Source organism: Brachycentrus maculatus, unplaced genomic scaffold (assembly GCF_059751285.1).
Source record: "Brachycentrus maculatus isolate JH-2025_06_01 unplaced genomic scaffold, ASM5975128v1 h1tg000097l, whole genome shotgun sequence".
NCBI classification, from domain to species: domain Eukaryota; kingdom Metazoa; phylum Arthropoda; class Insecta; order Trichoptera; family Brachycentridae; genus Brachycentrus; species Brachycentrus maculatus.
Genome location: NW_028280851.1, coordinates 1,353,516 through 1,377,659, shown reverse-complemented (window position 1 = coordinate 1,377,659; position 24,144 = coordinate 1,353,516). Strand labels below are relative to the sequence as shown.

Here is a 24,144-nt window from a genome sequence, read left to right as displayed (position 1 = left end):
TTTAATTGAAAACGATGAGCTCCTGACATCTGTTGTCGATATTCAAAGTTATTATTTTTTAGTACTGAATGACATCTGTGCTTTTTCTTTGGAAGCTTAGTAGAGACTCAAACCATTTTAAAGTGATAACCAACTAAAAGCTCTGCTTTATCAAATGATTTTCAATAATTATTTTATAGGTATTCTTAAAAATATATATTCGGATATTTAAAATAACATATTTTTGTGTTTTAACATTGTTTGACATTTGCTAGGTATATATTTCAATTATTTTTGTCGATAATGGTACATGAAATAAACACTGCATTTTTCGTCTCTTTTTAATACCCATATTTGTTTATTTTTCTTTCTCCTCAATACGTGTTCAAAATACATTATATCATACGAGTACTGTTAAGTAACTCTGAGTGCCTAAACCATTGCTGCAATCCCTTCTGCATTTGCTTTCACATATCCCATTAATAGCCTACACCCGGAACTCCTTCTCTTACATCACCATATTCTTTACGAATTTGAAGTGCAGGACTGATCACCTTCCCACATAATTAACGATTAAGTGAACACTTTTCATTAATTGATTCGGCAGTCACTTTGTGGTAAAATCTATCCACTTTTAATTAATGTATTACTTAGTAAATACATATTTTTCTTAAAATCTACTGTGACACGTGTTTCGATGCATTCCGCATCATTTTCAAACACCGTATGTGAAACTAATTCTAAATTTTAGTGTTGGGTCCTTGGGACGATGAAGGTTAAAGAGGGGGCAGTAGCTGTTTCTTATTTTTATTTAATTTTTATTTGGTATTTTTATTTCTTATCAATGGGAACATAGATAATAGGTGGGAGGCTTTAGTCATTGTCATATTGTTAATTATGGGTATTATACTGTTAAGATAAGTGTAAAATGTCTGGACAGTGATAAATTTAAGAATACTTATTTTTTTACTGAAATAAACATTTATAAAACTTACGCCATCTGCATATAATAATAATATTATTAATGTATTCATTACCATTATCAATGCGTCTTTAGTTTTTTAAAACATTATCTCACTCTCATTATACCTAACTACTGGTGGAAGGCATTCCACGCCATCGGTCCAGCAACAGCAAAGGTACGCTCCTATGAACCATTCGGGTACAGATAAGTCCGACTAAGAAGCAATTATAAAGTAATGTTTAACAATATGCATTATTGATATCTCAATACAGATGGAGAAGAATATGGATGTCTGAGTATTGACAGAGCTTACGACCTGGCTGGCCGGTTCAAGTGATCACACGTAATAAACACCATTCTACACATGATTGACAACCATAATGATTTTTTTTAATGTAACTCAGAAATTTATAAATTCAAACATATTTATATTTACATCTTTTTTATCCGTGTTGAGATATCAATAAAAAACCTTGATATAATAACTCCCGAGTGGAAAAAATTCAGGAAATTATGAACAAAGATTTGGACTCACTCAAAATATAGCGAATACTTAAAATATTTTTAATATTTTAAAGCATGTGGTACTTAAGTAATTTTTACTTTTTTATTAAAAAACGAAGGTTAACATTTCACTTTCAACTGTTCAATTCACAAACTTTTGTTACATTTGCATTATAATAAATAAAATATTTTTATGTATTTTTAAAAAATATATTTACCTTAAAACATACATAAAAATTATATTACATGGCAGTGTTTATAATTATTATTTTATTTTAAGATGAATTCATAAATTATATCAAAAATGGAGTGAGACCTGCTGAATAGTATGAAAAGACGGAAGCTGTCTACGGAGAGACAGATTCAGAAAAAAAATCGGCACAGATTTTGACTAGACAATGTACGGTCTGAAAATTTGAAAACTGAAAATAAATGTACAAAAAATAGCACCAATATATTATCGCGGAACAGAAAATGATCTCACTGAAAAACTGACTTAAAAATAATGAAGGGTATTTTATACCGAAGTGCATAATAGTTTTCATGAATGTTTTTTAGCGTTTTTTTGGATCAAGAATCTTATAGGAACCTAAAAATCATATATTATAATGTGTAAAATATATTATCTCATATAATTGAATCAAATATCTACCAAAAAAATATGGCACGTGGAAAAATCTCGGGAAACCTCACGTTTTTTTATTAATTTTATTAGAAATTAATAATTCTACAATATTAAATGCAACAATCGTTTGGAAACTCTTAAAAATATCGCCCTTTAACGTATAGAATTAGATGATAAATACATAGCATGCTAGCTTGAAGGAATTAAAAAAAATATACATATAAATCCTTAAATGTATATATTAAATGAAGCAAAGATATTAAAATTTTAATACATTGGTAACTAAATTCATAAATTAATAGAACGAAGCTTATCTTGCTGTGTTATAGCGGTCAAACGATTTTACTGGTATATCTAACTAATTTTGGCGTATTTCAAACTTGGGTACAAGAAAAATTACTCAATACACAACAATATATCATTACATATACTTAAATCATTTGAACTCGTTATTATCGGCATATCTTATTTTGAAATAAATTGCTTTAAAACTACAAACAAACACTGTGGATATTATTGATGTTGATTGGAGTATTTACAATGTTATTTGTGGCTGTTTTAAGAAACAATATGTTTATATGATTGTGGTAGAATCCATACACGTATAAGAAAACTAATTCTCTTGTTTTTTGACTTCCCACGGGGTAGGAATTCGGTGATTCGTAGTGGGATTGATATGCTTTGCAGAGGTTTATCAGACCTATACGCTATGACCAGAAGTGGTGTATAATTTATCTCACAAAAACATACAAGGTTGAGTATTGTATTTTCCGAGAATGCTGTCGTTTTAAGTCATTATTAAATTTCCTAATCTAACGCTAAGGCTCCTACGTGTTTTTTATGCAAACGTGACACCTGGACACCCTGGTTCTGAGGGTGCCAGCCTTCAGCGTTTGTTTCTGCGGCGTGCTGAACTGTTCCCTGTCCTCGATGGTGGCGAGCCAGAAGCTCAGCTTGTTGGCGAAGTAGTGACACGAGCCGCGAGCTCCGTTGCACTCGATGAAGGGCGTGGCTCTGAAGTCTTCCAAGCAGGAGCCTGGGCTGGCCAGCGCCTGTCCTCCGCCCTCCCCACCCGCACCGGTGTGCTAAAAAATAATTTACACGTATCAATACTTGTGAAAAGGATCCGTAATAGAAGGAAGATGAATAATTAAAAAAGTCATATCAATATAGATGAAGAAGAATATGGAAGTCTAAGCATTACGAAGCTGGTGATCACTTTACATACCTGTAACATTCACCAATTCTACCCATGATTGACAACCACACTACCGTGGAACGGGGCTACTTGAACTTTGATGTGTTAATTTATTATTAGATTAAAACCAATATTTTTAGCTTTTCCACTTTTTATTTGACCAGCGACCGGGTTTCGTCGTTACCGACATTATCAAACTGGTGAGAGGCTATACAAATCGTTATGTTATATTTAAAAGAAGGCAGGAGTTGATAACCATGATTTGATATAATTTTATGAGAAATTAATTTAATTTGAGTGAATTTAAGTATTGTATGATATTAAAAATATTTTTTATAAAGGTTTTTTTGTATTGAAAGCACGATTTTATATAAAGTTATAATAGATTTGCATTTTTAAAAATTAAACTAAAAATGCAATTCCATTACGAAGTGTCAGTGGATAATATTTGATATGTTACTTGAGCCCAGTACAAAAAAAAATTAGATCTGTATTTGGTCTACAATAATAAACGTATCGACATGATTCATTATTTCCCTGACAGGTGACACTTATTGTCACGATACGTTCATTATTGTAGACCGAATACAGATTTAAATTCCTTTTTTGTACTGTGCTCATGTAACACCTCAAAGTTCAAGCCCCGTTCTACGGTACTCAAATTCTTGGAAGTTCTTTAAATATGATCCAATTTCGATTGTTCTTGAATAACTAGAATTCCACTAGATACATTTAATGGTGAGATGAAAAGAAACTTTCTGTTGAGCAGAAACTATTATATTAAAAAAATATGATATATAACTCCTATAATTGGAGATAATCCAGAATTGTGAACAAGTATTTGAACAAACTCAAAATGTTGTTGATGTTAAGTGGGAAATGCGAGGAATGAACATTTTCTGCAAATGTCTTGTCTGTCTGCTGTGCTGGTCGGGGTTTTGGAGGTGTGTGTGTACCGGCCAACGTCGGGTCAGAACTGGATCTAGATGACTAACTAAACTAACGAACTAAACGCCTATACTTGAGCACTTCTGGAAAATTAGGTGTTAATTTTACAAACTTGTATTAATTTAGATTGGCAGTAACAGGGACATTAAAAGCTTTTAAATGTAAATTCATGGTAAAAATTGGTTACAATTTTGTTTTACATTTTCTGAAATCTTTGCAACTTAGTTCATAAAACAAAAAGTTGCTTTATAAGAGAGGGTCTGTCAGGAAGCCTAGATGCTTCTGTACCAGATCCGGTAATGCTGTGTGGGACAACTTCCAATGACACTTATCAATGTTTTCCAGCTAATAAATATCTGAAATTTTAAAAGTGGTGATCCAACAATAGTTTCAAGATTACACAACTCTACTGTAGTGTCCTTTTTGTGTATTTTCATTATTCGGTTTCCGCAAAAAAATTAATAATCCAAAACTCCTAAAAATATCAACATAATATATTAAAATAATAACCGACGTGACAGTTACTCTATATGTATACTCCCGACTAAAGTAAAACTCTGTTACCAAAAACCAAAACCATTTTTTTTTTTAAAAAGTTGAAACAACACTTTTCAATTTCATTTATAAGTTTTAACTAACTTACTAACAGGGGTGGGCAGAGAGAATAGAACGTCACACCAACTCTGTCTTTGCATTCCACCAAAACATTCTTCGCCTCTTCCACGTTCATGCATCTCCTCATACATACCCGCCGATTGTTTTGACTCCTAACCTGACCGCTTTCAAGTATTTGGCATACCTGATCGTGCCAAGTTTTTCTCGGTCTCCCTCAGCTATCAGTTTTCATGTATATAAACAAGATTTATTAAAACTTTAAGAAATATAATGGGATGAATAAACTTGAAATAAATTGCCAAATACGCACCATTACGAAACTGTAACCAATCCATAAGCTATTCCATCCGTTGGGGCAGTCTGGCACTTCTGTGGATTGGCTGTGCAAGGCGATGACGTTAGCTGGTACTTCACACACCACACACCTAGAGATGTATTGTCTGATTCCTTCTTCTTCGACTGGCATCATGGGTATGGCCGCACTTGTAGACAACCAATACGACCTGTCGTTCCTGCTCGCGTAGTTACAAACGTTATTTAGGTCGCAGAACAGGAAAGGCATTGTGCTGAATTTCCGCACGCAGGATCCTGCGAAGCCGAGATCTTGATTATGTGCCTTTTCGTCACCTTCGATGTAAAGCAACGAGTAACCGTCCCACAGTTTAATGTGTCCAGGTTGACATTGAGGAACTTCCTCCGTTTGACTATGTTTTACCAGCAAAATTCCTGTTAGGTAGTCAGGAGTTGTCTCGCAAGATGCTCCAGGGTAACCTCTCTCTCCAATTTCTCCCACTCGACCTTCTTCTCCTTGAAGTCCTTGTGCTCCTGGATATCCTCGTTCTCCTTGTGGTCCTACTGGTCCGGGCAAGCCATCCAAACCAGCATTGCCCTTCTCTCCGGGGAATCCGTCTTTTCCAGGAAGTCCACGAGGTCCTGGAGGTCCGGGACGTCCGGGGATTCCGGGCAAACCTTGGGCACCCTTGTCTCCCTTTTGGCCAGGAGGTGGTTGGTATGCAGCCATTCCTTTATCACCCTTCTCGCCTGAAACACCTTGCAATCCTTGCATGCCTTCGAATCCCCTATCTCCCTTTTCGCCTTGCATTCCACGTAGCCCTACCAAACCAGGAGCACCCGGAAAACCAATGTCTCCTTTTTGTCCATTCAATCCTGGGCGACCTTCGCGACCTTGCAGTCCTTGCTCTCCTTTTTGGCCTTGAAGACCAAACAACCCTGGTGGCCCTTGATCTCCTTTAAGACCAATAAGACCCCGGGCTCCTGGCTCACCAGGCCTTCCAGGAAGACCATCTAATCCAGGTGGTCCAGCAATGCCTTCTCTGCCTTCGTCACCTTTCTGTCCCATCAATCCAGGAGATCCGGGATATCCAGGATTACCCTGTAATCCAGGAAGACCTACGAGACCTTCATCTCCTTTAGCTCCCGGTGCGCCAGGTGCGCCATCACGTCCATTCTTTCCAAGGATTCCAGGTAGACCCTTTTCTCCCTTTATAGTAAGTCCTGATCTTCCTTCTGGGCCTACCGGACCAGTATCACCTGTAATTCAATTAAAAACATTAAATAAAAATATGTATTAATAAACTTCTCACATTACATAACTCGCATTTACCTAAAAAAAGCAAGCTGTACCTAAAAAATATTAAATATTGTAAATTACAACAATTTTAAATAATATGAGGAATAATTACAATGAATCCTTTTGACAAAAAATCTATTGAATTATGAATGAAGTACTTGGCAATTTAAAAATTCTACATACATACATGAATATAATTTTACCTTTCTGTCCCTGGAGACCCATTAATCCTTGAAGTCCGCGTACCCCTTGTAAACCTCTTTCACCCTTTTGACCTTCTAATCCGCGAAGACCAGCAAATCCTGGAAGACCCTTATCTCCCTTCATTCCGTCATATCCTGGAGAACCCATGTTTCCCTTTTCACCTTTCACGTTGACAGTTGGACCAGATGGTCCTCGCTCTCCTTGCATTCCCCTCGGACCTGGTGGACCCATGGGTCCGGCCAATCCTTCTAATCCCAAGTCACCCTTGAGTCCATCATAACCATCTCGGCCAGGGAATCCTTTATCTCCCTTCTCTCCTCTCAATCCCATGGGACCTGGCATGCCAACTTCACCATCTTTTCCTGGTAATCCGTCCAGACCAGGTAAACCGGGCATTCCAACTTCGCCGGCAAATCCAACCTCTCCTTTCTGTCCTGGAGTACCGGGGAAACCTCTGTCTCCCTTAAATCCTGGTAAACCATCTAATCCGTTCAGTCCATCTCGACCTCTGTCTCCTTTCTGGCCAGTAAGCCCTGGAACTCCTATGCCAGGTAAACCAGCATCTCCTTTCACTCCCTGCAATCCTGTTAAGCCTGGAAGTCCATCTTGTCCCCTTAATCCAGAGAGACCTGGTTCACCCTTTTGACCCTTTTCTGATACGGGTCCAGGTTCTCCCTTTCTCCCTGGCTTTCCGGGTAATCCAACCTCACCCCTCGGTCCTGCCAAACCAAATGGCCCTGGTGGACCTGGTAGTCCTGCTGGTCCACGTTCTCCTTTAAGGCCCTCTAGACCTGGTTCTCCAGGTAATCCTTCTAGTCCTGGAGCTCCATATGATCCAGGCAAGCCAGTAGCACCCTTGTCACCCTTTTCACCGGGTAATCCATCTAATCCTGGATTTCCTGGCATTCCAGGTCTCCCACGCGATCCGGGGAATCCTTTAGCCCCGTCCTCCCCCACATTTCCTTGTTCACCTTTATTTCCCGGTAGTCCTACTAATCCTTGTCTGCCGGGTTCACCGGGATATCCTTGGACTCCTTTCATTCCATCAAGTCCGGCTCTCCCCATGACACCTGGAACCCCCGGAGGGCCAATAGGGCCTGCATCTCCTTTTTGACCAGGACCTCCCATTAATCCAACTAGACCAGCAACCCCTTGTTCGCCCTTCTCTCCCATGAAACCTTTAGATCCAGGCAAACCATCCATACCAGTTTTCCCAGGTAGACCTCTTAATCCTTTTTCACCTTTTAGACCTTCTGGACCTAGAGCTCCAGGAGGACCGACAGCGGGAGATCCAGGTTCACCTTTAGTACCCTTTGGTGAAGAAAGACCAGGTAGACCTCGAATTCCATCTCTACCAGGCTCACCAGGGAATCCCATCGATCCTACTTCTCCCTTCTCTCCTCTCGGACCAGGCAAACCACGAGGACCAACTGGTCCAGGGTTTCCAGGACTACCAGTTAAACCAGTATCTCCCCTAAGTCCTTGCAATCCTTTTTCTCCGGGGTATCCAGGGGGTCCTTCCACACCCGTATTTCCTTTCTCACCGGGATGTCCTTTGTCACCCTTCATTCCCTCTGTTATATTTTGAGGGGCGCATTGTCCAGCTTCGCCTTTCGGGCCATCGAATCCTCCTCTTCCCTTCTCTCCTTTGCCACCCTTTTCTCCAGGATACCCCCTTTCTCCTTTAATACTAAGACCACTCTCTCCCGGAGTTCCAGGTAATCCCGCTGCTCCTGGAGTCCCATCAAGGCCTTGATAACCTCTAGGTCCCATGTCGCCTTTTTGGCCAGGCATTCCTACAGGCCCCACATCACCTCTTGTGCCGTTGAAACCCTGTGGTCCTTGAGGCCCGGGTCTTCCTGGTGTTCCAGTATTACCCTTTGGACCCCTTTCACCTTTCACTAGATTTAACGACACCATTGCTGGTGTTCCTGGAAGACCATCATTACCCGGAAGACCCATTTCACCCCGTTCTCCCTATAAACAAATACAATTAACTTTAACAAAACTCACATGTATACTGTTGTTTTATAATTTACTTTAAATAAGCGCAATATGTTATTCATTTATATTTATTTTTCGTTTAAATAATATTATAGCAAATTGATAGAAATTAAAATATGTATACTTATATATATGTATATATTTATATATATATATATATATATATATATATATATATATATATATATATATATATATATATATATATATATATATATATATATATATATATATATATATATATATATATATATATATATATATATATATATATATATATATATATATATATATATATATATATATATATGTATATATATATATATATATATATATGTATATATATATATATACCATATATATATATATATATATATATATATATATATATATATATATATATATATATATATATATATATATATATATATACATGGTAAACAAAGGGAATCGAACCCACAACCTCAAAACACTACATAATACAAAATATGGTTTACACAACTGCACTGCAATTTTTGTTTTTTTTTTATTTATTTATAAATAAAATAATGTTCTTATACCGTCGGTCCTTGAGGGCCAATAAGACCGTCTCTGCCATCGAGACCCCTTTCTCCGGCGGGTCCTTGTTCTCCAGGCGGCCCACGCGGTCCATCGTTTCCGGGACGACCATCGAGACCTCGGTCTCCCTTGGCTCCTGGTAATCCCGGACTGCAGTCCGAGCATCGGCCACCGATGTCTCCTTTCGATCCAGGCGATCCAGGTATCCCGGGGATGCCCGGCCTTCCACCCTGCCCTTTCTCTCCGGCGATACCCTGCAGACCTGGAGAGCCCGGTATGCCGAGAGATGAATCTCCAGGGAGACCTCTTACTCCTGTATAACCGCGTTCACCCTTTTGACCCTTCTCGCCGTCCTTTCCTGCGGCACCGTCCATGCCTCTGTTACCCTGAAAAATAAAACTAATTTTTATGCAAGCAGCTAATGCCATTTTGTAATTTATTTCTTAAAGGGGGTACTCGCAAACGTCCAATTCATCAAGCGATCTGCCACGCGAGCTAACTCGAAAATATGAAATTTTGAGTAAATGATGCAAATTATAAAGTTTTCAACATTCTATAAACTGGCAAAATACATTATAAGTTTGAAATGTCATATTTATGTGGTGTAAAAAGTAAATTAAATTTTAAATTTAAATAAAAAGCGGGTATTTTATTCAGATTAAAAGCTTTTAATAACAGTGATAGATTATTGACACAGGGATTTTAGAGTTAACGTTTTTTGCCAGTATACCCACGAAATGTAGGTAAAATGAAAAAATAAATGTATACCTTTTATTACCTTTCAATAACTCTTTTATTTTCAAAACCATGTATTTGTTTTTAAGAAAACTTATTTCTTCAATATAAAAAACGTTGTTTTATGTAAAAATTTAATTACTTTAAATATTACCTAAGTTTATAGGAAATTATGTTGCGGACTATTGAATACCCCTCCTGAATATTAACGAGGAATATTCGATATGATTCATTACAAAAATAATTTAATTAACTCATACACTCATTTAAATATTTATTTAATTATACGGCACAAGGGCCTTTTATACTTGAATATAAAAACAATAAAGATCAGTGCGTTTATATTAAGTAATACACAAAAATATTGATATATAGTTCAGTAGCTGTTAACCCTTTCCGGTCCTATGTCGAATGTCATTCGACATCGACTTTATTCCGGTGAGTCCAATGTCGAATGTCATTCGACATTTTTTTATTCATCATTTTAGTGTTAAAATACAAGAAAAAAAATTTCTCACTCGTATTTAGTGTAAAATGTAATAATAAGAGACAAGATTGTGAACATTCAAAATAAAAATTAATTTTTAACACAAGTGCAGTTTTAATTTTAAAAAACTTGGATGTATTGTTTAACCCTATAATGCTGTAAATCTATTGTGGAACTGGTGGATTTTTTTTAAGGACCGGAAAGGGTTAAGCTTTCTTTAGCAATTTCTTTCCACTGATTAATTGTATTAGGTCTTTAGTAAACCAAGTGGATACTCTTTGTTGAAGGGTGTGAAGGTTATCATATAAGTACAATACCGGAATCGACAGTCCCTTTTCTCCTTGCATTCCTCTCGGCCCGGGAGAACCTGGAGAGCCGACATATCCACGGGGTCCAGTGATTCCAGGAAACCCGGGAGATCCTGCCTCTCCCTTGGCTCCTTTCTCTCCGGCTGCGCCTTCATGGCCTGGAGTGCCCGGTACACCTTGTCCGCCCATGGGCCCCATAGGACCGCGCGGTCCAGTTTCACCTATAAACAAAGTCAATCATAACTGAAAATTTTGTTTTGTTTTTTGACATCTCAACATAGATTCTCACCAATAGATGTCTCTAGTGAAAATTCTAGTGATTCAAGTACAATGTTTCAAAATTAGAAATTCATCGCATTTCCCACTCAACTATTATTCATCAACAACATTTTAAGTGTGTAAAATACTTGTTCACAAACCTTGGTTATCTCCAATTTTAGGAGTAATTTATCATATTATTTTAATATATGAGTTTCTGCTCAATAAAAAGCTTCTTTTCATCTTACCAATAGATGTCTCTAGTGAAATTCTAGTGATTCAAGTACAATGTTTCAAAATTGGAAAATATGTATAAAACATTCAAGAATTTGAAGTGTGGTTATCAACTATAGGTAGAATTGGTGAATGTTACACGTGTGTAAAGTGATCACTTAAACCAGACTATGACGTTCGTAAACCCCGTAAATGACCAGACTTCCATATTCTTCTTCATCTATGTTGAGATGTAAAAAAAGAAAAGAAAAGTAACTCCTATAACTGATTATAATCCAGATTTATGAACAAGTATTTAAACACACTTATGTTGAATACCTTTAGTGAGGGGTTGTTCGATTGAATCAGTAAATTCAAGCTTCTGAGCAGTTTAATTATACAGACTTTATATTTTCATAGTATAATTTTTTTTATTTATTTATTTTTTATTTATTGGCAAAGCACTTAATTTTGGGTGATACCTGCCATACTAGTGATTTTACTTAAACAATTTTTTTTAATGAATTTTTTTTTGGGGTCACATGTTTTTGCCATACTTTTTTACATGATTAATGATCGCACTATTAATAATTTTGGAGTTGATTGACAATAGGTGTTGGACATTCAGCGGGAAGGACAAACCCTATGATCGAATGTCCTGAATGAACTCGAGGTTAGGGAGTAAGGGGCAGTTAAAAAATATAAAAATAAAAATAAATTAAAAAAATTAAACATAAAAAAAAATTAATGATTAATATTTGATTTGTTTGATGTTAAAGAAGAGAAAATAAAGCTTTATTTTTAATCGTTAACTCTTAAACATGGATCTGAGATGACTCAGTTGTGGTAATTACCCCACGATATCATGTTATCACTTGACATCACGATATCAAGTAGATTGGTGTGATCAAAACACAAGAGCGAAAGAATTGCGATTTAGGTGAAATGTGAGAAAGCATTATCAGCATTTCATTGTATTACTGTGATACAATAAAATTATATTCATTGTATCACATTTTACTATGGTAGCCGCTTCGCCAACAACGATTGGTTAATGGTCCCAAGAGTGGACACTCAATATGGAAGCAGAGCACTTTACACATAGTTTCAAGCATCTTCAATTTGTTGTCGGCGGAGGCGAAAGAGCAAACAAAAATAAGAACCAAGGGCAAAATAAAGGCATAGGTAAATGATATAGAGTTATACATTTTTTGTATATTATGTTAAAATAGAAAAGAAAAAAAAACTTATGTAAAAATAACCTATAAAATAACCTAAAAATAAATTGTCCGCCTCCGTAGTGCAATGGTCAGCATGCTCGGCTACCGTACTGGAGGTCCCGGGTTCGATTCCCAGGTAGGGTCAAATAAATGTAAGTGTTTTTTTCACTCTAATATTTATTCCATATTACCCTGGACTGGTACCTGAATCGGAGGGCTGATCATCTTCCTCCATGTCTAAACGATCAAAGTAACACTGCGTTTATATGACGCAGTGCCCTATGCACCATTGGGGTGCGGATAAGGGTTTTATTATTATTATTAAAAATAACTCCACCGACAAGACACATAAGGTGGTTTCATGGATCAATGCAAAAAAATCTCCATATAAAAATACTAATAACCCCGTAAGCCCCGTAAATGCTCAGACTTCCATATTCTTCTTAATCCTTGTTAAGATGTCCAAAATAATGTAAAAAAACTCCTAATTGAAGATAATCCAGATTTATGAACAAACAAGATTTAGACACACTCAAAACTAATATTTACATGTACTGGTATGTTTATGAACAAATATGGTGTGTCTCTTCAAAAAATAATATATTTATTGTAGTTATCAATTTGTAAATGAATGTACATCATATATTTGTATGTATGTGTATGTACATATATATTAAGTAAATAAATTATGAAAAATTTCGAAATAAAAAATATTTCTTCAAATTATTATATATGGTACCTGGGTAACCGTCTTCTCCCTTTGGTCCAGCAGGTCCCGGGTAGCCGCGAGGTCCCTGGGGTCCAGGAGGCCCCGCGAAGCCCTTGCCACCGCCGGGCAGACCCGCCGGGCCCCGCAGACCTGGTTCTCCGGCAAGTCCATCCCTTCCTGGTTCTCCTTTGCTGCCTGCCCGGCCTGGCAGACCGGAGAGCCCATCCATGCCTCTGTCTCCTTTCTGACCCATGGGACCTGGTGCTCCCGGGTATCCATCTCTGCCCTACAGATTCAACAAGAAAATTAGGATTAGCGACCGAATATCTCGCCTTCATGTAATCTGGTACCATAAACGGAGACATGGGCTGCTCAACGTATAAGGAGCTGAAGAGAGTTTTGGAAAATAGACCAGAATGGCGAAGGAGATGTCATTTGTTGCTGCAGACCAATCCACAGGATTGAGACCAGAGAGAATGCAAGCGTAATACATAACCCATATGGGTGAAAAAGAAGCCAGAACCATACGCAAAGTAAGAAATTAAGTAAGATTTCAAAGACAACAGCTGGAGGCCCGTTGTAGGAACCTGACATCAGATCTGTGATAGTTCATACGAAAGTATCACGGCAGGTGGTATCATAAATGACAAAAAGGACTTGGTACCATAAACCAAGCTAGGACACAAAATGCCGAACCCTCTTCAAGTGGAATGGAAGGTCTGTTGACGACAATCAGCTGTCTGGCTTCTCTTGAGGAGTTTCGAGTGGTTTCCTCCCAGCAATGAGCAAATGCTGAGAAATTCCTGATTGGCCCATACTAGAATATCCGTCCTGTTCCCAACACAGATTAAAATAAAACATATTTTTTTTAGTTACGACTAATAATTTATAAATCTGGTACATAATAAGCAAGGTAAGTAATAAATAAAATTTCCAATTTTTTAATTGACCTAGTGTCAATATGACACTAGGTCAATACGATGCATTGCTGGATCCAGATACGGGTTAAAATAATTTTATACTTCGTATAAAATTTAGATCATATTCGAATTATAAAACGATTCTTAACAATAAATGAAGTGAAAAACTAGAAGATCTGGTGAAATAGGGAGAAATCTTTCAATATTTTATTTAAACGTATTTGGTATCTAGATACAGATGGAAAATATATTTTCATTTTTTTTAAGGAATAACCCGCAAAGCCCCTTTTTTTTAAAGGTTTGTCTGCAAGTATGGTAGTAAAGATGGGAAAGAAGATGTAAAAAGTACATCACAAACAATTGTTCGATTGAAAATAAATATTTCTTGAGTTCATTTTACAGATGGCAGGAATCTTACCCGCGATGCCAATTTCGCAGTTGAGCTCCTACGCAACTACGCAACTACGCAACGGCGCCTGATAATGCGACAATGTGAATTTCAAAATCGGTGAGGATTATTTCAATGTTTGAAAAGCTTTTAATACGTACTCTTTCACCAGCGACTCCTGGAAGCCCCTTCTCTCCTGTCATCCCCTTGGCTCCTGAGACCCCCAACTCTCCCATGAGCCCCCTGTCTCCCTTCTCGCCGTATATCCCCATCTCTCCCCGGTCTCCTTTGTCTCCCCTGTCACCAGGAATACCCTTCACCACCCCCTTTAGCTGTTCCGTGAATACAGAGGCCGAGGGTCCTCGCGGTCCTCTGTCACCCTTGTCTCCTCTGTCTCCCTTGGGGCCCATGAAGGATTGCCCAGACTCTCCTTTCGACCCTTTACCTCCCTTGGGTCCTACGGGGCCCTGGAAATATTAACAAAAATACTAAGTATCCAGCACGCCACTTTCCAATAAGGTACTCAGAGCTACTGACTGAGCAGAGATATCCCGCAGAGAGAACAACGCTACACCAATATGTCTTTGCAAATAAAATCTATGGTTGAGTTTAATAAGTTTATTTAATTTTTTTATATATCAGAGATCTTTATTTAATGTATGCAAGATAAATAACTCTTATTTGGAGACAAACCCACAATTTGTGAACAAAAATCAAAATACTGTTTCATCATTTGATTGGCTGTGATATTCATCAACATCTCTATATGTTAATAAATAACCTATAAAGAAATACAAGTACAAACCCTCTATTCAGTTTTTTACTCTTACGAATTGGGAAAACAGAGAAAATTTTAAAAACGTTATATTGGAATTAAATCATAAAATCTACTTACCACTGGTCCGGTGTTGCCTTTAAGTCCGCGTTGTCCTGGGAGGCCCTCCAACCCGGGAGGTCCCGGTGGTCCCTGAGCCCCATCTGCTCCCGGCTCTCCTTTCTGTCCTTTCGGGTGGATCCCGGTGTAAGCGGGCTCACCCTTTTCTCCCTTGTCTCCTGTAGAGCCGGGCCACCCGCGAGGGCCTTGCAAACCCGCGGGTCCATCCACTCCCGCTGAACCCTTTAAACAAAACAGTAAATGTCAAAACAAAATATAGTAGAACCTTGATTATCCGAATTGTGTTAAATTTGATTAAATTATCACTTCAATCTAATATGTCTTAAATTATATTGAAGCGGAAATTAATAAAAAAAAAATTAAAAAATGATGTTGAAGCTACGTGTATGTTAAAATCTAAGCCAATAAAAATGATTTATACTGAATGTACTTGTCTTTTTTTGCCAATTATGATTGTTTTGATTACCCGGATTTTTCCCCATCTGAACTACCCTTATCCGCAATTACTGAATATAATCGATGTTATACTGTAGTCACAATTAATTGAAATTTACATAAAAATATTTACTGCATATAAAAACTGCATGGAAAAAGGTATGATTACTATATGTAAATTTAATGTATAATTTTAAAAATAAAAGTTACTTACATCTGTTCCATTACATCCGTCTCTTCCCGGTATTCCAGGCGCTCCGGAGGCGCCTTGAGTTCCAGGGACACCGTTTATCCCGGGGAATCCAGGGATGCCCATCTTACCCCTCTCTCCTTTCGGGCCCCGGGGTCCTTGCCTGCCGGCGTCTCCTTTCACCCCCTTCGGGCCCATGAGACCCTCCACACCGGGGTAACCCTGCTGGCCCCTTTCTCCCATCATACCGGGGGAGCCGGGAAAACCCTAAAATAAAGAGAAATCATATTCGTTTGTATAACGTTCAAATAAGTACTGCGTTATCGGAAAGAACGTTAAAGAGGCTAAATGTTTTAATTTTTTTAAAAGAGAAATATTTGTGTTTTTATTATTTACAAAAATTAATCAATTTCATATTGTATTTCTCTGAGCCTAAGCGGCTCTTTTTTTTAACAAAAGGTACTAAATTGTGGTAGAGTGGGTTCGAACCTCTGACTCAAGAGTCCACGACACTTACCACAGGACCACAACCCGACACCATAATATCAACATATCATCCATAGGGTGAATAATCCAGTGTCTGATATAATATACATAAATAATTATAATTTTTTTAAATGTAATTTTTTGTACTTCTATATTTTAATAACAAAAAAGCCTGGAGACAGTTTGTGGACTCCATATGCTCCACCTAAGGAGCGGATATGGTTATTATTATTATTATTATATTTTAATACATGGTAAAATATCCTTCTAGTATAACTTGATTTAAAAATATTTGAATATATACTTACTCTGGCTCCCTTTTCAGCGAAACATTTGGGGATGCAGCATCCTGGTCCTGAGCAGTTCGTCGGTGGTCCACTGACCCCCGCCGAATTGAGGATGTCGTAGCTTGATATGGATTCCGGAATATCAGGCCTTCCGTAGAGGCCGATCCTTGACTCGTTTCCTGCACCCGCGGATGCAGACCAAGTTGACCAATATTGCTGAAAATTATGAATACATATAATAATGTTATGTCAATGTTACGGGGAATTTATGATCGTTAATCGATAATCCTGAAATTATCCGGAACATTGGTCTGTATGTTCCCGATAGTTACCTAAGACAGTGTCGACATAGATTGTTTCACATTCCTATACACAGGACTAACCTGCTGATGGTTATGCCTGTAGGAAGAGCTACCGCTATTTTGAACAATATCTCATTGAATATTGATCTGTTCCATGTGTCTGAAGGAGTTTTCGGAAGCGGGATTCTTCCACACCTTTAGCAAAAGTTCTTGCATATTTTTTATTTTAATGTATCGTAATGTATACTAATTAAATTTTTTATAGTTTAAATTTTACTATTTAAATTTTTAATATTTTACTGTTTAATTTTTTTATAGTTTTTTTTAATTAAAATAAATTAAGTGAATTAAGATAAATACATACATTGAATTATAAGACTGACCCCAACCTAAGCTCCATACCCCATTTTTATAATTAATTTACTTCATTATAATTTATTTTGTTTATACAAAATTAGTAATCGAAAAACAAACCCCCACTCTAAACACAAGTATCTACTTTATTTGAGATGTAGAAACGTTATATTTTAAATATTTTTTTAAATTACCAACTATTTTGTTTATTTAAATATGTACTTTGTAAAAAAATCTTTAAAAAAAATATGTTTATATTTTTATAACCAACCCTTATGAGATTGGCACAAAGGAGACTGCACACAATTGTCCTTGTACAGTCATAGCGACCTATTGAATAAACCGATTGCATCATAATTACGAGTTATTATTCCGATACCCGACCCGTAATAATATTTTGATGACACCCTTACGCGTCCGGCTGCGGTCACTTCACGCCCGACTTTTATTTTTTCTTGTTTTATAAAATATATTTATTGTTTGTTTTTTTTTTGTTTCTCCTTACCTTTCAAAACAGTTTTCTTTTCAAAAGCATATATTTATTTCGAAGAAAAACTTATTTTTCAATACAAAAACGGTGTTTTAAGAAAAAAATCAACTACTAGGATTTAATCAAAATTATAATTTGAATTGTAATTTTTGAGATATTTTCCAACATTTGATGCTCTGAACTCTAATTTTTGAGATATTTCCAATATTTGATGATCTGAATTGTAATTCTTGCGATGTTCAATACTTTAATGGTTGTATATTCAAAACTTCAATGGTTGGAAATAGTGAGACTGACAAGATCTTTAGAAAAAAAACTAAAAACACATTTGTTTGCTAAATCATTTCCACCATAATATTTTCCCCAATTCATTCACAGTGAAGCGCCCTTGAGGTAGTATTTTACGAACATGGCGCCATATAAATAATCCAAAATTTATTTATTATGATTATTTAATATTATGTCATATGGTGGTTCTCCTGATTAGCGAATGACGTTTGTAAAATGTTTTCAAATGGTAATCGAATATTTGTCATTGACCTGCTGCTGTGTGCTGTTTGCCTGGTACAACTGGTGAGGTTAGATAATCTAGTTCAGCGGTCTTGCGGGTCATAAATACATGAATTGTAATGCGAGATTACATTGTGGATAGTGCATTCTCGAGATTGAACTTTGCTAACCTTCATTTAGTCGCGCGGCGTCATTTTGACGGCGGTTAGAATTTAAGATACATAAATTTTCAGATACTTCAAATAATAATAAGATATCATAATAATGTCCTCCTCTATAGTGTAATGGTCAGCACGTTAGGCTACCGTTCTGGAGATCCTGGGTTCGGTTCGGTCCAGGGGGGGGGTCAAATAAATATTGTCAAAAAAATTATTTTTCACTCTAATATTCATTCATTACCCTGGACTGGTACCTGAAGCGGAGGGCTGATCACTTTTACTACATGTGTTAACGATCAAGATAACACTGCGGTTATATGATGCAGTGCCCTATGACCTATTGGGGTGCGGGTAAGGGTTTGAAAAAATGAAATTTTAATAATGCATAATATTTATCATAATAATAATGGATAATAAAATATAATATATCTACATACATAGCGTAATTTTTGTAAAATACTACCTCAAGTATGCTTCTCGTGATTGAATTGAGGAAAGAAAAAACGTGGAAATAATCTAGCAAAAAAAATACATTTTTTGTTTTTTTTTAAAAATTATTTTCCCTCTCTGTATGTAATTGCTGGTGAGAGAGCATTTCATGCCTTCGGTCCCGCGACACTCAAGGCACGCTCGCCAAATTTAGTCCGCTGGTAAGATCACTTTACCCATGGTTGTTGTTGTATCAACCAATTCGTCTAGAATGCACAGCTGTTTTAGATAATCTGGAGCCGTATTACGTTTTGGTTTATACATAAACTCTTTTGGGAAAGCGTAACCAGTGCAGTTCATAAAGTAGTGAAGAGAGGTGACTAAATTTAGAAATTTATTGCAGTCAAGTAATTTTATTGTCGTTTTGTCATATTGGCGTTATTGTATATTTTATTTTAATCTCTACTCTTCTTCCCCGTCTTATTCCTCATTACTGAGGCTAGTGGATAACTGGAGAAGAGTCATTGCTACCCTTGTGGAAGCAATGACTCTTCTCCAGTTATCCCTTGACTGTGCTGCACGTAGCGCTCCAACCACCGAGGTGCCTTCTGCTGCCTTAATTTGATCGGTCCATCATGTGGAGGATCTTTCTCTCCCTCTCTTCCCCTCCAGGCTACCGATCACAACCAGTCGTTCCAGGCTATCCTCATTGCTACGTTGATTTTAATCAGTCAATGAAAAAAATTACTTCTTCAAATAATTTATAAATTAAAATATAAAGTATGTTGATGACAAAAATTACGATAAATCAGGCAATCTGTTCCGAATAAAGTATGAATAAAATAATAAACATCAAAATAAAACGGCGTTATTTTGATCGTCATTATGTACAGAAAGGTTACCAGGCTTAAAAACGCACTTACAAAGTGTGGCGCTAATCACAGGATTATTGTCACAAACTGTTACAACAGGTGACATTACGAACAGAAAAGTATCGCCATATTTAGTGCTCTCGAAAACCTTAAGTGATCTGGATAATATCTCATTTTTGTTGTGAAAATTACGTTATTTAAATAAATATTTGGCTAATGAAACGAAGCAAGTATGCGTTTGATTTTAATCAAATAAAACATGGGACACAAAGTATGTAAACATGTGTGGTATTGCATTGTGCATGATGTCACGCTTACAAGGAAATGTCAAGATATGTATACCGTGCTTCATGATATTGTGTTCGGTTAAAGAATAAGAAGAATGCACAGAAAAGAGGATAGTGCTTAATATTATACTTGCATAATCCCAGCAAAATAATGATACAGTTTTCAACTTTTTTTAAACGTTTTAACAGGTTATGATGCATCGATTTAAAGACAAAAGTGATATGTGTGGATCTGGGTAAAAGGATTCTGAGTGGTCTGATTTATCCCATAATTCATATTTTCGTATATACATAGGTATTACTAGAAATTGTCAATTAAATGGTAGACTTTTTATTTTATTTTATAAATTTCATAGTGAATAGAAAAACGTACTTAAAAAACAATTGTCTAAACTAATATCCTTTTGAGAAAATTATGTTATATGTATTAAAAAAAATTCAACGAAGAAATTTACATATTTAAAGAGATTTTCAGTAGTTGTAGCGAAAAAATTTGAAAGAGGGAGAATTTGGTTGTAAAATTTTGCTTGTTTTTTATTAAAACTATTTTTAATTACATAAACTTAATATATATATAAATATATATATATATATATATATATATATATATATATATATATATATATATATATATATATATATATATATATATATATATATATATATATATATATATATATATATATATATATATATATATATATATGTATATATATATATATATACATATATATATATATATATATATATATATATATATATATATATATATATATATATATATATATATATATATATATATATATATTATTAAGAAATAACCCTCAATGCTTCTATTCTCATCTGTAGAAATATGTATAAATTCATAAATATTTTTTATTCTGCTACGGTATTATTAAGCTTATTTAGAACAAAAACCATAAATTAATCAATTCAGACAAAACATACAATACGTATGTATGTATTTTGATATTTTAAAACGTGACGAAATAGGCGATTGTTACTCGGCTTTGGGGGTATTTTTTTGTTCCCAATTTTAATGGTTCAAATAAAAGTAACATGCATTTTTTTATTCTTTGAATAATTTAATCAAGATGACGCAATTATTCTGTTATCGGAGCAGTCAACACATCCGTCGGGGCAATAAATAGTTTACTAGTTCTCGTAAATAATAAACAATAATAATTAAAACGCAACTCGTCAGTGGAGATAACGACAGCCATGATGGATTTCAGGACTTCCGGTCATGTGACACCCGGAATACGGAAGGGAAGTGGGCAGCGTGAATGTGTTTATCGTTCTAGAAGATGCGAAAGCTCCGCAATTTGCGAGCTTTAGTGCAGAGACTGCGGAAGTGAGCAAACAAGTGATCGAAGAAATTAATGATAACAAAAAACTCAGATTTAAACTATTTGGTATGTCAGCGTAAAATTGAGGGTAATTAATTGAACTTAGCATGAAAAGCAGTATCCACCGTAATAAAAAAATAAGTTATTTGTATTAAAATAATATTTTAAGAAATAATAAGGTTTAATAAAGCTTTTTACCGTTAAAAATGCTATATCGAACAAGTGGTTGACAGAATTTCGGAAATATGGTAGTTAAAAATTCCAATTGTCATCTCCATAATCGCAAATAGTAATGGGATAATCGAATAGAATATATCGATCGGTGGATTCGAAAATGCCGTTCTTTTTATGAGTATCTTCTAAAATATTATTAATCGATTTGGTGATATGGTTTTTTCTAAACTCTTGTTCAACAAACAAAAATCGCTCCCACTTTCTGCAGAAAGAACGATATTAGTTCAACCCTCAACATCTTAAATTGCATTGCTACACTGAAATTTTTCCACTCTGCTTTGATAAACCATTTATTTTTGCATTATAATCCAATAAATTCTTCATTTATATGCATATTATAAGTAATTATTATCTAAGGTTAAAAATACTTACTGCATTGGCACTCGCAAATAATAATGTCAGGGCGGTAAATAATCTGAAAAAAGGGAAATTAATTTCATTTAATATTTGTCAATTCTCATTTTTCTCCCTTATTAACCACAATTAATGAAAAGAGTATGATGCGATGTTATATTGATCCTAAATTGTATATTTGAAAGTAGCTTAATCGGTTTAAATGCCACTCAGGGTTCATGACATTTTTTTAACGAATATTTTTGTTGTTGTTTATGGGATTTGAACCCTTGCCTTTCCGATAATATCAGTTTTAAAAAGATGGGTATATATAATTTGAAACTTTTTTGAAAATCTTTCGAATCAAATTCTGCAAAGTTTGCAGGCTTTCAGTTTCCTCTCTTAAATTATATTTGAATTTTATTCATAATTTCTTATTAAAGATTTGAAGCGTTGTCCAGGCTTTATTTCCATATTCAGAAATAGAAACGTATTCAGTCATTGCAGTTAATTTTGTTTCGCCTTGATCAGTTCTCGTAATATGCTACCGAAAGGAGGACTTATTCATTTTAGATTTCAATTTGAAAATTGCTTATTATATAATAAAATACTTAAATGACCTTACTGCAGAAAAAGCTCTTAAAAAACTACTAATAACAGAGCTTTCTTTAAAAAAATGATGGATTTAGACATATCATTTTATTTTGTTTTTATTTGGTATATTTTTGTTGTATATTAACAAAAAAACAACACATCCTGCTAATTAATTTACAAATTGAATATTATAAATTCTGGTAATTAATTAATAAATTGTGAATTGTATAATACTTTTGATCTTATTTAACAAGCAACTCTTTTATTAATAGCTTACCTAAAACGGCTACTTTTTAAAAGAACCTAAAAGTTTGTGATAGATTTTTTTTCGATAAAATTTGGTTGCCAAAAAGCTTGGCTTGTGTCTTTAACCAAAAGAGAGTGATTGAAATAAAGTTAAATAAAAAACGTTTATAAAGGTGATACAAATATTATCATACAATTAACAGATCTTTTATGTAAGGGTTTTATTTTAAAATATTTTTTTGTTTTAATAATTTATATTACTGATTAAATAAACGTGGAATTTAAAAAAATCAAGCGCAAACATTACGTCAATATTTTATTATCTTTAATATTACCGACTACATTCAGAGCGGAACATCAATTAAGTGAGATAAAGATTTTTTTATATAAAAAATAAAATACGATATTTTCATCAAATTATATTATATTACATAAATTATTTAATACCATGTATAAGGAATTGATAAGAAAAATTAAAAATTCTGCCGATGTCGTAATAGGTCATCGCCGGTTAAATAGATATCTTTTTTTTAAAAAAGGAATGTTATATGAATTATATATTTCACTTAAAAAAAATAAGGACACGATTTAATATTATAAAATCAATTTAGATACCTACTTATTGAAAATGTCAAATATGATATAACAGTTTTATTTTTAACACCAATAAAAACTTTAAAAAAAACAGAAGTAGAATAGCTGCAGTTTTTCATAAATTTTAATATTTGTAGATGATACAAATTGTGTCCTGAAAAACGTTGAAAAAAATGTTATTATTTAGTCCTTATAAATGTTTATTTTTACACATAAATGATAAAAATAACCTCAAAAGGTATATATTTTAATAGGATTAAAAAGATGTAAATTACCTAATAATTTTATTAAAATTAATAAACGTTTTTGAAAACTATATTTTTTTAACGCCATATATTTTTGAAAGCTCATTTATCGCAAAAAAGCGATCCTTTTTTTAATGGTGAAAAATAATTTATGAAACGAAAAAATGAAAAAGCTCTTAAAATCGGACACAAAAGAATCAGATACACAGTTTAAAAAAAAAAACGTTTTCCAAAAGTAAAAAAAAAAAGTTTTTTTTTTAAATGGTGCTTACCTCGTCCCCGTATCCGCCATGGTGGCGGCTCTTTTGGGCGCCCAAACTCGTAGAGCACTGACGTTAAGGAAGTCTCTGCCGCCGACGGACACGCGCACACTCGCAGGGACGCGTGCCTGCGCGCTACTGAGCCCGCCTCGGTCGGCCGCCCGCC

The 24,144-nt window shown here is 35.1% G+C and overlaps 2 protein-coding genes across 2 annotated transcripts in view; one reads left to right on the top strand and one right to left on the bottom strand.

Moving 5' to 3' along the window:
- Positions 1-1,635: 1,635 nt before the first annotated feature.
- On the bottom strand, positions 1,636-24,118 carry Col4a1 (Collagen type IV alpha 1). Its single transcript, XM_088258520.1, has 12 exons — positions 23,991-24,118; positions 22,079-22,121; positions 16,743-16,937; positions 15,973-16,215; positions 15,324-15,545; positions 14,590-14,895; positions 13,151-13,406; positions 10,730-10,941; positions 9,193-9,576; positions 6,628-8,605; positions 5,144-6,384; positions 1,636-3,157 (listed from the first exon to the last, which is right to left on the bottom strand). Exons 1-12 carry the CDS (start codon positions 24,008-24,010, stop codon positions 2,900-2,902), a joined length of 5,358 nt encoding a protein of 1,785 aa, XP_088114646.1. The 5' UTR covers positions 24,011-24,118; the 3' UTR covers positions 1,636-2,899.
- vkg (Collagen alpha-1(IV) chain viking) overlaps positions 24,009-24,144 on the top strand; it is a 66,462-nt gene continuing 66,326 nt past the window's right edge. Inside the window, exon 1 of the mRNA XM_088258526.1 lies at positions 24,009-24,102. Within this exon, the coding sequence (XP_088114652.1) occupies positions 24,009-24,102 (94 nt within the window). The remainder of the gene's footprint in view (positions 24,103-24,144) is intronic.

Excerpts from the sequence above, each read along its gene's own strand:
- Col4a1 (XM_088258520.1), bottom strand. The coding sequence starts at position 24,010 with ATGGCGGATACGGGGACGAG. Across the intron at positions 15,546-15,972 it reads ACGGATGTAATGGAACAGAT|GGTTCAGCGGGAGTGGATGG; the intron begins GTAAGTAACTTT and ends TTTTGTTTAAAG. Across the intron at positions 9,577-10,729 it reads AAAAGGGACTGTCGATTCCG|GGTAACAGAGGCATGGACGG; the intron begins GTATTGTACTTA and ends TTTATTTTTCAG.